This window comes from Pelophylax lessonae (genome assembly GCF_965119305.1).
Source record: "Pelophylax lessonae genome assembly, chromosome: 3".
In the NCBI taxonomy this organism is placed as follows: Eukaryota; Metazoa; Chordata; class Amphibia; order Anura; family Ranidae; genus Pelophylax; species Pelophylax lessonae.
Genome location: NC_138770.1, coordinates 640506591 through 640521822, shown reverse-complemented (window position 1 = coordinate 640521822; position 15232 = coordinate 640506591). Strand labels below are relative to the sequence as shown.

At 45.4% G+C, this 15232-nt stretch overlaps 1 protein-coding gene across 1 annotated transcript in view; it reads left to right on the top strand.

Moving 5' to 3' along the window:
- Positions 1–15232, top strand: part of SRBD1 (S1 RNA binding domain 1) — a 399572-nt gene that overhangs the window by 223985 nt on the left and 160355 nt on the right. The window contains exon 17 of the mRNA XM_082249845.1: positions 3153–3235. Coding sequence (XP_082105971.1) covers positions 3153–3235 — 83 coding nt within the window. The remainder of the gene's footprint in view (positions 1–3152; positions 3236–15232) is intronic.

The window sequence follows — 15232 nt, the reverse complement described above, 5'->3', positions numbered from 1 at the left end:
CAACATTTTGAGATGGGAATGAGGGACACCTATTAGCAAAAGTATGTAGGCACAGGACACACCCCCTTAAAGGAGAATTATACGTATTTGTATACAATACGTTAAACCCAGTGATTTTTTTTTTTGTTTTTTTACTACTATTATTCCTTTATATTGGCTTTTAAAATTTACAAATTTGTAAATGCAGCAATTTAGAAATTGGATGCAAGGGTTAGCATTGGGAAACACTTTTTGAAAGATAATTAGAGCCGTTGTGGGTTTAGTAGCACTTTAAAACTGGATTTTGGAATTCATGTACTTTCCTTAATGAAAACCACATACTCTGATAAATGAATGTAAATAGTATATTAATAGAATAAAAAACAATTGTAAAAATATAGTGGTAACAGCAGCACTCACTGATATCAGAATACCCCAATACCCACCTCAATATACACAAGCAATGTGCTAAGCTGTTACAAATCCATTAAATAGAAAAAGTCTACAATAAACAAACATTCCTAAAGAAATAATCCACTGTGAAATTTTTTATTCCTGTCATCACTCTAACCAATCCAGTGCTCCTGACCACCCTCAACTCAATCAGCTTAGCAGAACATTAGACCTCAGTACACCAGAGTTCTAATATGGATTTATACTGCCCGCAGATGGCTCTCTCCCCTGTGCTGCTTATAAGAGGCCATGCACACTAGAAACGGATCTCGTATGCAGGAGAAGAAGAATCCAAATAGTGTAGCAGATTCCAGATCAATTCATCAAAGAAGGAGAATACTCACAAGCAAAGGAATACATTTTAGCATTAAAACCACTGCTCCTCTGAGCCGGCATAATGACGTCAGAGTGTAGCTCCATTCTTACGTGTTTCGGACATGAGATGGCAAACAATCTCTTAGGAGCAGGTGAACCAAAAAAAAGGGAGGCACAGACATCCAACAGTGGTGACCGCTTATTCCATATTTATTGAAACACTAAGATAAGGCACATACATGAAATCCATAGATACAGGCATGACCTAAAAATCGGCAAACACCGCTCTTAAAGATGAATCTAAACCCCCTGCAGCGTGATAACGTCACTGCCTTCTAACACGTTGCACACTGATTGGCTTCCTTAAAGGATGAAGACAATGATTGGCATCATGCTCTTGTCTGCGTGATGCCAGACGACTGTCTTCATCCTTTGAGAAGTGACATCATCGTGCTGCGCGGGGTTTAGACTCCATCTTTGAGAACAGTGTTTGCTGATTTTTATGTCATGCCTGTACCTATGGATTTTATTTAAGTGTATTACCTTAGTGCAAAGCACTTACATAAAAAACAAAACACAGTTGACCATTACCAGCAGACGACATGGCTCCTTAAATCATCACAGACTGTGGAAAATTTTGCATTTCATTTGGAAACCAAGGTCCCAGAGTCTGGAGGTAGAGTGGAGAGGCACAGAATCTAAGTTGCATGAGGTCCAGTGTGAAATTTCCACAGTCAGTGATGATCTCTAGAGCCATGTCATCTGCTGGTGTTGGTCCACTTTGTTTTATCACGTCCAAAGTCAGTGCAGTCCTCTACCAGGAAATTCTGGAGCACTTCATGCTTCCCTCTGCTGACCAGCTTTATGGAGATGCTGATTTTATTTTCTAGCAGGACTTGGCACCGCCCACACTGCCAAAACTACCAATACCTGGTTTAATGATCATGGTATCACTGTGCTTGATTGGCCAGCAAACTCGCTTGACCTAAACTTCCTAGAGAATCTGTGAGGTATTGTCAAGAGGAAGATGGGAGACACCAGATCTAACAATGCAGACAAGCTGAAGGCCGCTATCAAAGCAACCTGGGCTTCCATAACACCTCAGCAGTGCTACAGGCTGATCACCTCAATGCCATAATCTTCAACATTAAAAGAAAGAAATGCTTGAAATATATCACTCTGAGTGTAACACATCTATATAAAATATATGAGCTTCACTTTTTGAATTGAATTACTGAAATAAATTACCTTTTTGATGATATTCTAACTTTATGAGATGCACCTGTATGTCTAAAGCTGGCCATACACTAGCCAAAAAATCATTCAAACGCATTTTCGAAAAACGAAAAATCGGCAGTGAGAGCAGGCGTTCGTGCCATCATGTAATGACCGAATTTAGAACGATAAATCGTTCAATTGATTGTTTTCGTTCAGTTTTTCACATATGCCTAGTGCAAACAGTTCGGCCGAGAAACACGTTAACCTTTCAATTTATAGTTTGTTCGGCAGAATTTTCCAAACTGTTCCTTCGATTTTTCGGCTCTGAAAAGTTAAAAACGATTTTCTATTTGTGCCCATTAACTGGACGAAAAATTAACGATCTAACTAAATGACGATTTTTCAGCTAGTGTATGGCAAGCATTAGTTAGATGTGCCTGTTTGAGAAGGAAGTCTTCCCTCCTTCGCCTATGCAGTTTAGTCCATTCATGTTTCTTTTTTTTATATTACCGGTTGTAGCCCCTGTGCACATGGACTAGGTGCATTTGTATTACTGACTAACTTTGCTATATTTACAATAAAATGATTGAACAAGAAAAGTTTTGAGACCCCCTTCCATAAAGTATGGTTATTCCCAGTGGGGACAAAGGCAGCAATTTAAACTGGGGGTTCTAACTTTTATCTACATTACCCAGAACTCAAAAAGGAAACACAACTTTTGGCTTTAGATATACTTTTCAGATCAGTACTACTTGGTGGACAGATATTTATACAAAATATTAAAGTGATTAAAACGTCTGTCATAACATATGCATGTCTCATTGTGGGATGTTTTATTGAAAAGGAGGAGGTGAAAAATTGGGTGTTCCTTCGTAACTGGTTTTGCCATTATATTCCCACCCCAGGTTGGAAAGTGAAAGGAAACACCAAACAAACATTTTACATTTTTTCTATGGTGGAAAACATTCCAGAGTTTTTTTTCTTTTTCTTTAAAATCCTTAAATAAAAAAAAAAAAAAAAAGAGAAATCCTATTGCACAGTAAGGAGGGGAATCCCGAGCTTTAATCTGCTTTGCATGCCCTCCTCTATAGTGAAATGACATGAATCAGTCTGAGCTCAAACTGCTGTAATTATACAGTACTGACTTTCACAGAAAACCACATTTGTTTGCCTTTTCTGTTTTTCAGTTTCCATAGCGAGACGTGTACAAGATCCATTAGCTGAGCTTGTGAAAATTGAGCCTAAACACATTGGCGTCGGGATGTACCAGGTAAGGCTATGCTGACTATTTCATCCTTGTGTGCCATCATGTGATAGATTGAAAAATATTATATATATATATATATATATATATATATATATATATATATATATATACAATATATTTTTTTGTGTGTGTCTGATTTTCCTTATGGAAAAAAAAAAAAAAAATACACTGTGATTATTATTATTATTATTATTTTAAGTTCTATGAATCTCCGTTCGTGTATGTGTGTGCATATACAGTATGTGTGTGTGTGTGTGTATGTATATATATATATATATATATATCTAAACAGTATATATATATACACATACACCTTTAGTCCAGTTACAGACATGTCAGGGTCGTAACATACCCGGTTGAAGACCAGGCTTTTTCTGGTATTTTTTGTTTACAAGTTTAAATCATTATTTTTTGCTAGAAAATTACTTATAACCCCCAAACATTATACATTTTTTTTTCTTTTAGCAGAGACCCTAGAGAATAAAATGGCGATCGTTGCAATTTTTCATACAGTATTTAAAATAAATGTTAATGAAAAAAAAAATATGTACCCCAATTTTTTTTGTATATTATAAAAGATGATGTAACGCCAAGTGGATAGATACCGAACATGTCACATTTTAAAATTGGGCACGTTCATGGAATGGTGACAAACTACAATACTTAAAAATCTTCTTAGGCAAAGTTTAATTGCCTTTACAGGTTACCTGTTTAGAGTTACAGAAGAACACTAGAATTATTGTTCTCGCTCTAACTTTCACAGTGATAACTGACGTGTGGTGAGAGCATCCTTTACATATGCGTGCGTGACTTATGTATGCATTTGCTACTGCATGCGAGCACGGAGGGATAAAGGGCGCTTTATTTTTTATTTTTTCCTTATTTTTTTTTACACTGTCCCTTTGATTTTTTTATCACTTCTATTCCTATTACAATATTAATAGACAAAGACCCCAAATCTCTTCTTTACCTTTCAAAGCAAAAGATATAAAAAAAAAAAAAAATGATATATTATTTTAACCACTTCTGAACCGGAAGGATTTGCCCCCTTAATGACCAGGCCATTTTTGCTATACGGCACTGTGTTACTTTAACTGACAACTGCATGGTCGTGCGATGCTGTACCCAAATAAAATTGATGTCCTTTTCCCCCACAAATAGAGCTTTCTTTTAGCGGTATTTGATCACCTGTGCGAATTTTATTTTTTGCACTATTTGTATTCTGCTACATATTTTTGGTAAAAAAAAATCCCAATAAGTGTATATTGATTGGTTTGCGCAAACGTTATTGCGTCTACAAACTAGGTTGGAAAGATGTAATTTCTCTCCCCCCCTCCCCCTCCTCCTCTCTCTCTCACCCCTCCCCCTCTCTCACCCCTCCCCCTCTCTCCCCCCTCCCCCTCTCTCACCCTTCCCCCTCTCTCACCCCTCCCCTCCCCCCCCCTCTCTCTAAAACTTGTCAGAAGGGCTCTTCTTTATGTTTTGGGTTTTTTTCTTTTTTTAGGCAAGCCAAAAGTTCGGTTTTGCATATAGAGAGATAGTGATCTTGTGGAGCGCGCTGTCAAGGTTTTCTTTTTTCCACAAGTTAACATGATGACAGTGATGAGAACTCCATCCAGGCTATTCTCATAATTTCTTCTTTTTTTTTGTAAGTTTTTTTTTTTCCTTTGTATTATTACATTATCATTAGCCTACTGATGAAATACTACACAAACAGCAGTACTTAAAAATTTTTATTTCTACTGAGGTTTTTTCAGAGTGTGTTTTCCTGGCATTTTTCCCCTTTTGTTTAACCAGTTCAGCCCTGGACACTTTCATCCCCCTCCTGCCCAGGAAAATTTTCAGCTTTCAGAACTGTCACACTTTGAATGACAATTACTCATGCAACACTGTACCCAAATTAAATGTTTGTCTTTCTTTAGATAGATAGAGCTTTTTTTGGTAGTGTTTAATCATTGCTGGGTTTTTTTATTTTTGCTAAATAAACAAACAAAAAGCAAAAATCTTGAAAAAAAAAAAAACATTTTTATATATTTTTTTTAAAAAAAGTTTTGAAAATAAATAATCTTTTCTCTTACGTCCTTCAAAAGTCGCTGCCGCCTCTAAGGCTCCGTTCACATCTAGGCGTTTTGGGGCGTTTTTGGGGCGTTTTTCTGCTCTAGGATCAGCTCTCAAAACGCCCAACAAGACAAATCCTATTCATTTCAATGGCCCCTGTTCACATCTGAGCGTTTTGACGCTGTATACAAAACGCCCAACGCTCAAAAAAGTACATGAGCTTCTTTTTGGGCAGATTACAGGCGTTTTCCATTGATCTCTTTTCAATCTAAAAACGCCTGCACAAAAATCGCGGTAAAAATCGCGGTAAAATCGCGGTAAAAATCGCGGTAAAAATCGCGGTAAAATCGCGGTAAAAAACGCCGAAAAAATCGCGGTAAAATCGCGGTAAAAAACGCGCGAAAAACGCTACGCTCAGGTGTGAATGTAGCCTAAGTCATCACTGTTGGGTATTGACTTCCGCTCCGCAGGAGTAGCTAGGCATATAGACTTAGTCAAAATACAAAAGGCATTTGCATATACACACCCATGGGGGCTGTCCCATCTGGTCGATACTCCCCTGCAGTGACCACTCCCAACTCAGTTTTAATCTGCCTAGCGTCAGGAGTAGTCAGGCTTCCCTGTGCTGGGGCTTCAGTTTCAGCCTTCCTAATCTTTTATTTGATTTTCTTTGAAAATGTCAGTTTTTTTCTTACTTTACTAGCTGTTTATTTTGTCAGCTTCTAGTTGTTAGTCGTTTCTTCGGATGAAGATGGATCATGCGGTGCTGGGATTCGGACTGACCGCCCTGGTTCTCCAGGGCAGAAGGGTCAGATGGACCCCAAGCCCGCCATCGAGCGTTCAGCTTATGGTTCGCCCTGGCATTATTGGCTACCTCACAGGACACATCTGCGATGCTGCAGTGTCATGTCCCTGCCTCACGGCACTCCCTGTCAGATGAGGACAGCGGTTTTCCGTTCATAGAGGCATCCCACGCCATCTGGTACAGGTAAGTACTTCTGTGTGGGGCCTCTGTCTGGGGTGGCAGTCTGTGTTGCTGTGTGTTCCCCATGTCTTTGCCTGTGTGACTCCCCGATGCGGCCCCTGCGGGGATCGCTTGTGCAGATACTGTATGTGTGGGGGTCCCCTTCCCTGTGTCACTTCGGTGCATTGTTGGGGGTGCAGACGTTGTGTGGCGACCGCAGCGGTGTGAATTCGCGCGGTCCGCCATCTTTGATTTGGGCAGGCATGTTAAGCTTCTGTGTGGGCGATACTGCATGCCGTTTTGGCGCCATCCGCCGCCATTTTGTGGGAGAAGGGCGATCGGTCCGACCGCATTTTCGGCGGCCATTTTGGTGAAGCCTCCAATGCAATCCTATGGGGTAGCCATTTTCCCTAAGTCTGGCAGTCTATCAGTTCAGCGTACTTCAGCAGCACTTCCTTTTCCTCTGCAGCAGGACATCGGTGGCAACACTCTGCAACACTCTGCGGGCTCTGCAGGTTATCGCTCTCAATATTCCTCTGTATTATCGCTTCTGGCTCAGTTTTCTCTTCTCCTTTTGGGGGTCTTTGTCACTGTTAGCTGTAGCGGTGGGCTGCGCACTCCGCAGCGATCTTAAAGGCGCAGTAAACATTTTCTTGCACTGTTTTTTTCTGTAACCTTGAGCAATGGATTCTCAGGATAGCAAATTCCCCCCAGCTCTGGTGGGGGCTCCCAGTTCTCCTGTGGCCCCCCTGAGACCTGATTTGGCCGCTGTAGTGGCAACCTTAGTGTCTAATATGGAAATGCTGATGGCTGAACGTGCGGCAAAAAAGAGGGCCAGATTGTCTCTCTCCTCTGATTCAGATGGTGATATGGCTGCTGCTGCGAGCGTGCCCTTTTCAGGGTCCCGCTCATCCTTGGACCCACTGCGGTCTGAAGGGGAGGCTGAGGTGGAGGGGGTTGATACCTCCTCCCCGGGGTCGCCTGAAGAACGGGCGACCATGGATGAGTTAATTGTTTCTGTCAAGGAAACTTTACATTTGGAGGATGAGCCCAGTCCTCCGGGCGTTGTGTCCTCGTTTGGGACACACAGGACCCGCAAGTCGGCGCAGGTTTTTCCCTGTCCCGCTGAGTTTCATTACACTGTTAATGAAATGTGGCGCACGTTAAAACGTCCATTCCTGGTACCTAGTCTGTTCAAATTGCTTTATCCTTTCGCACCGGCTACGGAATCACGATGGTGTGTGCCTCCACAGGTGGACCACACAGTGGCCGTGTTGAACAAGGCTACCTTGGTTCCCTCTGAGGATACTCCGGTGTTCCGGGACCCTACGGACCGGCGTTTGGAGTCTCTAGCCCGCCATTCCTACACGGTGGCGGGTTTGTTGCTCAAACCCGTTTTGGCGTCTGTTTTGATGGCTCTCTCAGGCGGTGGCTGATTGGACCAAGATGCTTAGGAGCAACCTCGTGTCTGATGGTGTTCCGCCTGCCCTGCTGGAAATGGTGGATCAGATCCACCAAGGAGTCATGTATTTGTGTGATGCGGCCTTGAATGAGGCCCCATTAGTGGCACGCCTCTCTAGTGTCGCGGTGCTTAACCGGCGACTGATATGGCTAAAGAGCTGGTCGGCTGACCAGTCCTCACGGAAAACAGTTGCTGATTTTCCTTATGCTGGTTCTTGCCTGTTTGGCGAGGCATTGGATACCCTGGTGAAGGGCGTCACGGGGGGCAAGAGCACCATGCTGCCCCAGAACCTGAAGAACAAGTCCTTTCGAGGCAAGCGGGGTTTGACGTCTCGATCCGGTCAGGGGTCCTTTCGTGCCTTTCGGAACCAATCCAAGGGCAAGCCCTTCAAGGCCCAGAGCAACCAGAAGAAGCCCTGGGCGGGTAAGCAGAAGTCGGGCAATGCCGGCTCAGTGGGTCAGTCCGCCTCTGCCTGAAGGGGCGCCCTCACCCATTTCAGGGGTGGGGGGACGTTTGCGCGGTTTCCTCCAACCTTGGCTGCTCCGGATATAGGACAGGTGGGTTCAGGAAATCATTCGATCGGGGTACAAGATCGAATTCCTTTCCAGGCCGGCGGACAGATTTTTTCCCTCAAATCTTCACTTGCTTCCGGGGCGTCTGCAGGACCTGCACCAAGCGGTGCAGGACCTTCTGGCTCAGAGGGTTATTGTCCCGGTGCCTCATTGGGACAGGTTTCGGGGGTTTTATTCGAATCTGTTCACTGTGCCCAGAAAGGAGGGCAAAGTGCGTCCTATTCTGGACCTGAAAGCGCTGAACCGCTTCGTGCGTGTTCCGAAGTTCCGTATGGAGTCTCTCCGTTCGGTGGTGGCCTCCTTGAGCCCAGGAGAATTCCTGGCCTCGATAGATCTGAAGGATGCGTACCTGCACATCCCCATTTTCGAGGGTCATCAGCGGTACCTTCGGTTTGCTATTGCAGAGGACCACTACCATTTTGTGGCGTTACCTTTCGGTCTCGCTTCGGCACCCAGGGTTTTTACCAAAGTGCTGGCGCCGGTTCTGGGCCTGCTGAGGACGCAGGGCATTGCGGTCTTGGGTTACCGGGACGATCTGCTTCTGAGAGCATGTGCCAGCCAGGACCATGTGCGCGATCTGTCCACCACCGTACAGACGCTCCAGGAACCGTACAGACGCTCCAGGAGTTCGGGTGGACCATCAACGTTCAAAAATCGACGTAGTCTCCATCGGTTCGTCTTCCCTATCTGGGGATGATTCTGGACTCTGCTCAGGCAAAGGTTTTCTTGCCGGAGGACAAGCTCCGGATCTTGCAGGACGAGATAAGGTCCATCAGGGACAACCCGTCCTCATCACTCAGGACCTGTATGAGGTCTCTGGGATTGATGGTGGCAGCCTTCAAGGCGATACCCTTTGCTCAGTTTCACACGCGGGCTCTCCAGGCGGAGGTCCTGGCCAGGTGGGACAGACTGCCTCAGTCCCTGGATCTGAGTGTCTCCTTGAGTCGTCAAACCAGATTGGCTCTTCTGTGGTGGCTCCAGTCCCCCTCGGTGGCGGAAGGCAAGTCCTTCCATCCGTTAGTGTGGACGGTGATCACCACGGATGCCAGCCTGTCGGGCTGGGGTGGTGTCCTGGGCAACCTGTCGGCCCAGGGCACTTGGTCGGAGGAGGAGTCCTCTCTCCCGATCAATGTGTTGGAATTGCGAGCGATAAAACTCTGCCTCTTCCAGTGGTCAGACCGTCTTCAGGGCCATCCTGTTCAGGTACAAACAGACAATGCTACCGCGGTGGCTTACATCAACCACCAAGGGGGCACCAGGAGTGCTCGTGCGGCCCGGGAGGTGACCGACATTCTATCGTGGGCCGAGACTCATTCCCGGCGATCTCAGCAGTTCACATTCCGGGTGTGGAGAATTGGCAGGCCGACTATCTGAGCCGCCAGACTCTGGACCAGGGGAATGGTCCCTGCACCTGGAGGTCTTCCAAATGCTGTGTGCGAGGTGGGGATCCCCGGACGTGGATCTGTTTGCATCTCGACTAAACCGAAAGGTGGAAAGGTTCGTGGCAAGAACACGCGATCCTCTGGCAGTCGCCTCAGATGCGTTGGTGGCTCCTTGGCATCAGTATCGTCTGATGTATGCCTTTCCTCCTCAGTTGCTATCCAGGTTCCTCCGCAGGCTAGCCTCGGAACCGCGCCTGGTGATTCTGGTGGCTCCGGACTGGCCACGCCGGTCCTGGTACGCCGACGTTGTTCATCTGGCAGTGGCGCCTCCGTGGCGGCTGCCAATGCGGGAAGATCTCCTGTCTCAGGGTCCGATCTTCCATCCTGCTTTACAGTCGCTGGCTTTAACGGCCTGGCTATTGAGACCCAGGTCCTGAGGGACAGGTGTCTCTCCTCTGAGGTCATCCCTACTCTTGTCAAGGCTAGGAAGACCTCCTCTGGAAAGATCTATTACCGTACCTTGAAGGCTTACTTCGCCTGGTGCGAGTCCAGGGGGTTCTCCCCTCGCTCGTACTCGGTGTCGAGAGTGTTGGCTTTTCTCCAGTCTGGAGTGGACCAGCGCCTGGCGCTGGCCACGATCAAGGGCCAGGTGTCCGCCCTGGCTATTCTTTTCCAACGCCCTGTGGCGTCTCATTCTCTGGTTCGCACCTTCATTCAAGGTGTCCGCCCTGGCTATTCTTTTCCAACGCCCTGTGGCGTCTCATTCTCTGGTTCGCACCTTCATTCAAGGTGTGCGACATTTGGCTCCTCCCAGGAAGGAGCCCTTACCTCCATGGGACTTGAACTTGGTTCTGTCCGTGTTACAACGTGCTCCCTTTAAAAACATTCGGGATATCTCGTTGCCTCTGCTGTCTAAGAAGGTTGCCTTTTTGGTGGCGATAACTTTGGCTCGCAGAGTGTCGGAACTGGCAGCGTTATCTTGCCGTTCTCCATACTTGGTGATTCACCGGGATAAGGTGGTTTTGCGTCCGCAGCCCTCCTTTCTTCCTAAGGTGGTCTCTGAGTTCCACATTAATGAGGACATTGTTCTGCCTTAGCTTTGTACGAAGCCTAAGCATCCTAAGGAGGTTGCTCTGCACTCCTTGGATGTTGTCAGGGCGATCAGGGTTTACCTGTCGTCTACGGAATCCTTTCGTAAAACGGATTCCCTCTTTGTCCTTCCTGAGGGACCTCGGAAGGGCATGGCTGCATCCGCAGCGACTATTGCCAAATGGATCAGACAGACCATTGAACAGGCTTACGCCTTGAAGGAACGGGTTCCACCCTTCCCTTTTAAGGCGCACTCTACCAGATCTGTGAGTGCGTCCTGGGCCTATTGGCATAGGGCCTCGGTGGCCCAGGTGTGCAAGGCTGCGACTTGGTCGTCGGTGCACACTTTTTCCAAATTCTACAAAGTAGACGTTCTGGCATCAGCTGATGCCTCCTTTGGCCGCAAGGTTCTCAGTGCGGCATTGCCATGATGGACCCTTGAGTTTTTTTCTGGGTCCCTGGCTGTTGGCATTTGCTTTCTTGGGCTGTTGCTCCTGTTGAGCATTGTTTTTTTCTGTTGCCCAGTTGGTTCTCTTACGGTGCATGTAAGATTCCTTTCTCTGATGTGGATACTGCGTTGCCTTTTCTACGGTTGCGTCTCCCACCCCTCATGTCTATACTGCTTTGGGACATCCCAACAGTGATGACTTAGAGTCGGCGGCGACTGAGTTTCTTCATAAATTTAGACCAAAATGTATTCTGCTACATTTCTTTGGTAAATATAACCCAAATCGTGTATAATATTTAGTCCGTAGGAAAGTTATAGAATTTACAAATTATGCTATATATATGTAAAAATGTATCATTCCTGATGTACTGATTGCCTGTCTCATTTCTTGAGGCCTTAAAATGCCAAGGCAGTACAAATATTCCCCCAAATTACCCATTTTGGGAAAGTAGATAGTCCAAGGTATTTAGTAGGAGGCAATGGTGAGTTTTTTTTTAAACAAATTAAGAAATAAATACAATGCGTTTTTTTTTTTTTTTCCGCAGTTTTCTTTTACATACTGTCACCAGAACAGTACAGAATCATCATATGACTGATGTGGTGGTAATTAGGGATACTAACTTTTTGACCATATTAAAAGAAAAAAAAAAAAATAATAATTTTTTTTTTTAACTATTTTTTTTTTTTTCATAATTTTTTTTTCCATACTGACCAGAGCAGTGCAGTGTTAACATTTTTTACACTATGATTGCTTACAACACTGATGATCACTGTTATAAGCAATCATTTTATGAATGGCATCCATTCATTGTGTACTATTATGATAGATGTGATTGGCCACAGCTATCACATGGTACAGATGCACTATGATTTGCCCAGTCTGTACAATGTGATCACTATGACCAATCACAGAGATCATCACGATAGTGCACTATGAATGAAAGCCACGTGATCGCTGTGATTCGCCACAGCAATCACGTGGTATCGGGGCCAGCCGGTACAATGGTGGATCTTCAACGGATGGCAGATGGCTCCACTGCGAGACGCATAACTGGGAAGAGGCCATATGACGTCCACCTCAAACAGCAGTGCTCCCGCTTGGCTGTCATTTATAGGCTGGTCAGGAAGCTGTTAAGGTAACCTACAATGGCATCCGGTCAATTATATAAATTCTTAATTGTTTACAGGTCTCTACGTTATTTTATGGTACTTTTCATTAGTTATGTAAGGTCATTATTTTCCAAATGTACATGCACAAGAAATCCCCACAGCTTAATCTCCTAAACATACCTGGTAAAGGTACGTATAGGAGGCATTCTAATTTGGCGCTGTCACGTGGACAGTGCCGACCAATCAGAACCTGCCTAGCCCGTGCTGTCCACACTGGAGAAGAGGAGAGAAAGCCGCGGGAACTTAAAATCCCCGGACTGATAAAGCAGCGACTTGATGTCCTACAGCGGGTGATCATGGGACTCCGGTACAGCGTGACCAGGGGAGATGGGTAGGGGGTCCAGTGTAAGTTCACCTTACAAATTTTTGTAAAGGTGAACTTACACTTCTCCACCTTATGGCTAGGATCGAGTGTAGCGTCTGTTCTTTTCAATGATCCAGTGGGGGCGCTATGCTATCATCCTGAGCTGACCAAGGTTTGGAAAGTGGCTTTGCAAATCTGCTGGAGTGATGGGGCATGGAAGGTTAGTACCAGCTGACACAGAAACGGGCGCCCACAGGCAGTTGGGGGCGCGGGAGTATTACCTCCGGGAAATCTGGAAGAGCCCATTACCTCCTGGCTTGAATGTTCTACTTTGGCTGGGAAGGTAGAAGGTCTATAGTGTCTGTGCCCCTTGGGAGTGGTCGCCCTAGGGGTGCTCTTCATAACACTTGGGTGTGGGATCCCACGATGTGAGCAGAACACATGGTCACAGCACTAAATTGCTTTCTTTCTGCACTTTGCCTCTATGGGCTCGGCCTTTTGGCTTAAAGCGGAGTTCCAGCCTTTTCTCTGTTTATTAAAAGTCAGCAGCTACAACAAGTGTAGCTGCTGACTTTTAATAAACACACACTCGCCTGTCCTACGGTCCAGCAATGCGGCCGCTCGAAGCCTCAATCCTCTCCCTCTGGTCTCGGCAGGGCCGGCATCACTGGTGTGGGCACCCGGCTGTGACAGTTTGCGGCTTCAGAGCCGGATACGCACTGCGCATGCGCGAATGTCGCTGCGCGTCTCGATTGGGTGGCAATCTTCTGGAACCTCTGACATGTCCCAGAAGATTGCAGGAAGGGAGGGGGAGAGGAGAACTTCTGATCAGGGCGGCGCTCCAAGCGGAAGTGGGAGCGGGTACCTGTCAAAACTAGTTACCTGCTCCCCCCCCCAAAAAAATGACATGCCAAATGTGGCATGTCAGGGGGTTAGGACTGCCTAAAGCGGAAGTTCCACTTTTGGGTGGAACTCCGCTTTAAGTCCGGGGCAGTTTTTGTCTACTAGGGCTCAGGGCCCGGCCAGTGCACCATTGCAAGTCCACTTTATTATTTTCTATTTATTTTTCTCCCACGTTTGTCACCTTTCACTTCTGTGTGTGTCTTCGGGATTACCCTGATGTCTAGGGGGAAGAGGTGTGGCCCTCAGGCTCCTTCCTCCCCTCCCTCAGGGAAGTCTTTCTTCGAAAGAGCTCCTCTGACCAAATATGCAATGGTCGGGTTCGGCTGGCCTAGAAGATCGGTGTCTACCAGGCCTTCTAGCTAGGTAGACCATGTAAACCCATGTTCTCGTCAGGAGCCTTGCATCCAGGGGTCATGGTAGAGGTCCTACTCCTTTGGGGGGTGGACTAAAGCACACCCTTAAGTGAACTTTTTAGTGTGTGCTTCACACGTGCACATTTTTTGTTCACTTACGGGTTTTTTCTCATTCTAGCTTTTGCACCACCGCGGACTTAAAAATAAAAAAATACACTTTAAGTAATACCGGGGTCAGTGCAGATTTTCTCCAGTTCATTTATTTTCGCCATACATAGTGATATATTTTTAGCATAAATATATTATATATATTGTTTTTTGCTTTAATATTGCCAGACCCCGATCTAGATACTAAAAATATTGTAATGTTCTTGTTGTGACTATGAATGTCATACATTTCTATCGGTTTGTTTTCCTATTTCCTTACCTTTTTGATGGGGGTATTTTTGGCTCCATGAGGCTAATTATCGTTCAAGCCTGAGATCTTGCCAGAACATGAAGCTCTGCTGCGTATGGATTTTAAATCCAGGAAATGGATTGTAGATCCTCGTACTGTCTGTAAATTCCATTGGCCAGCTGCTACATGTCATTATTCCTTTGCCATAAGGGTATGCTTGAACGATGGACAGAGGAGTAAGGTTGATATTAAAACTAACCTGCTGTACTAGTGGCCCAACTCTCTATACTGTAATTTTCAGTAGTGCCCCTAGAAGATGATAGGAGTTGCCTTTTGGAGTAATAGTTTATGGGATCCTGGGGAAGAGGGAAGAAAATAGGGTGATTAACTACTTCCAGTCCGGTCCAGTTCTGACATTCCTCTCCCACATGTAAAAAAGCATAATTTCTTTTTTTTGCTAGAATACTATTAGAACCCTTAAACATTATATATATTTTTTTATGCGGAGACCCTAGAGAATAAAATGGTGGGTGTTGCATATTTTTAGGTCACACGATTTTTGCGCCGCAGTTTTTTCCAAACGCAATTTTGTTTTTTAAAAATACGCTTGAATGACTTTTAATGCACCAACATGCAATATAATGATAATGATGTTAGGACACTGTCTTTAACAGAGATCCAGTGGCTGCATAGCCACAGGGATCAATTTTACCTGATAGAGAATTGAAAGCTCTAAAAAAACGATACAGGATCATGGATGTAGCCTCAACCATGATCCTAGTAAAATCACTTAAAATGTAGGCCGTTTATAAATGACCTAAGGGATGGGAAGTGGTTCAAATAGGTTTCTCTTCCTTACTGCATCGGCATGAGCGCTATGGCTATTGATCAGGGCAGC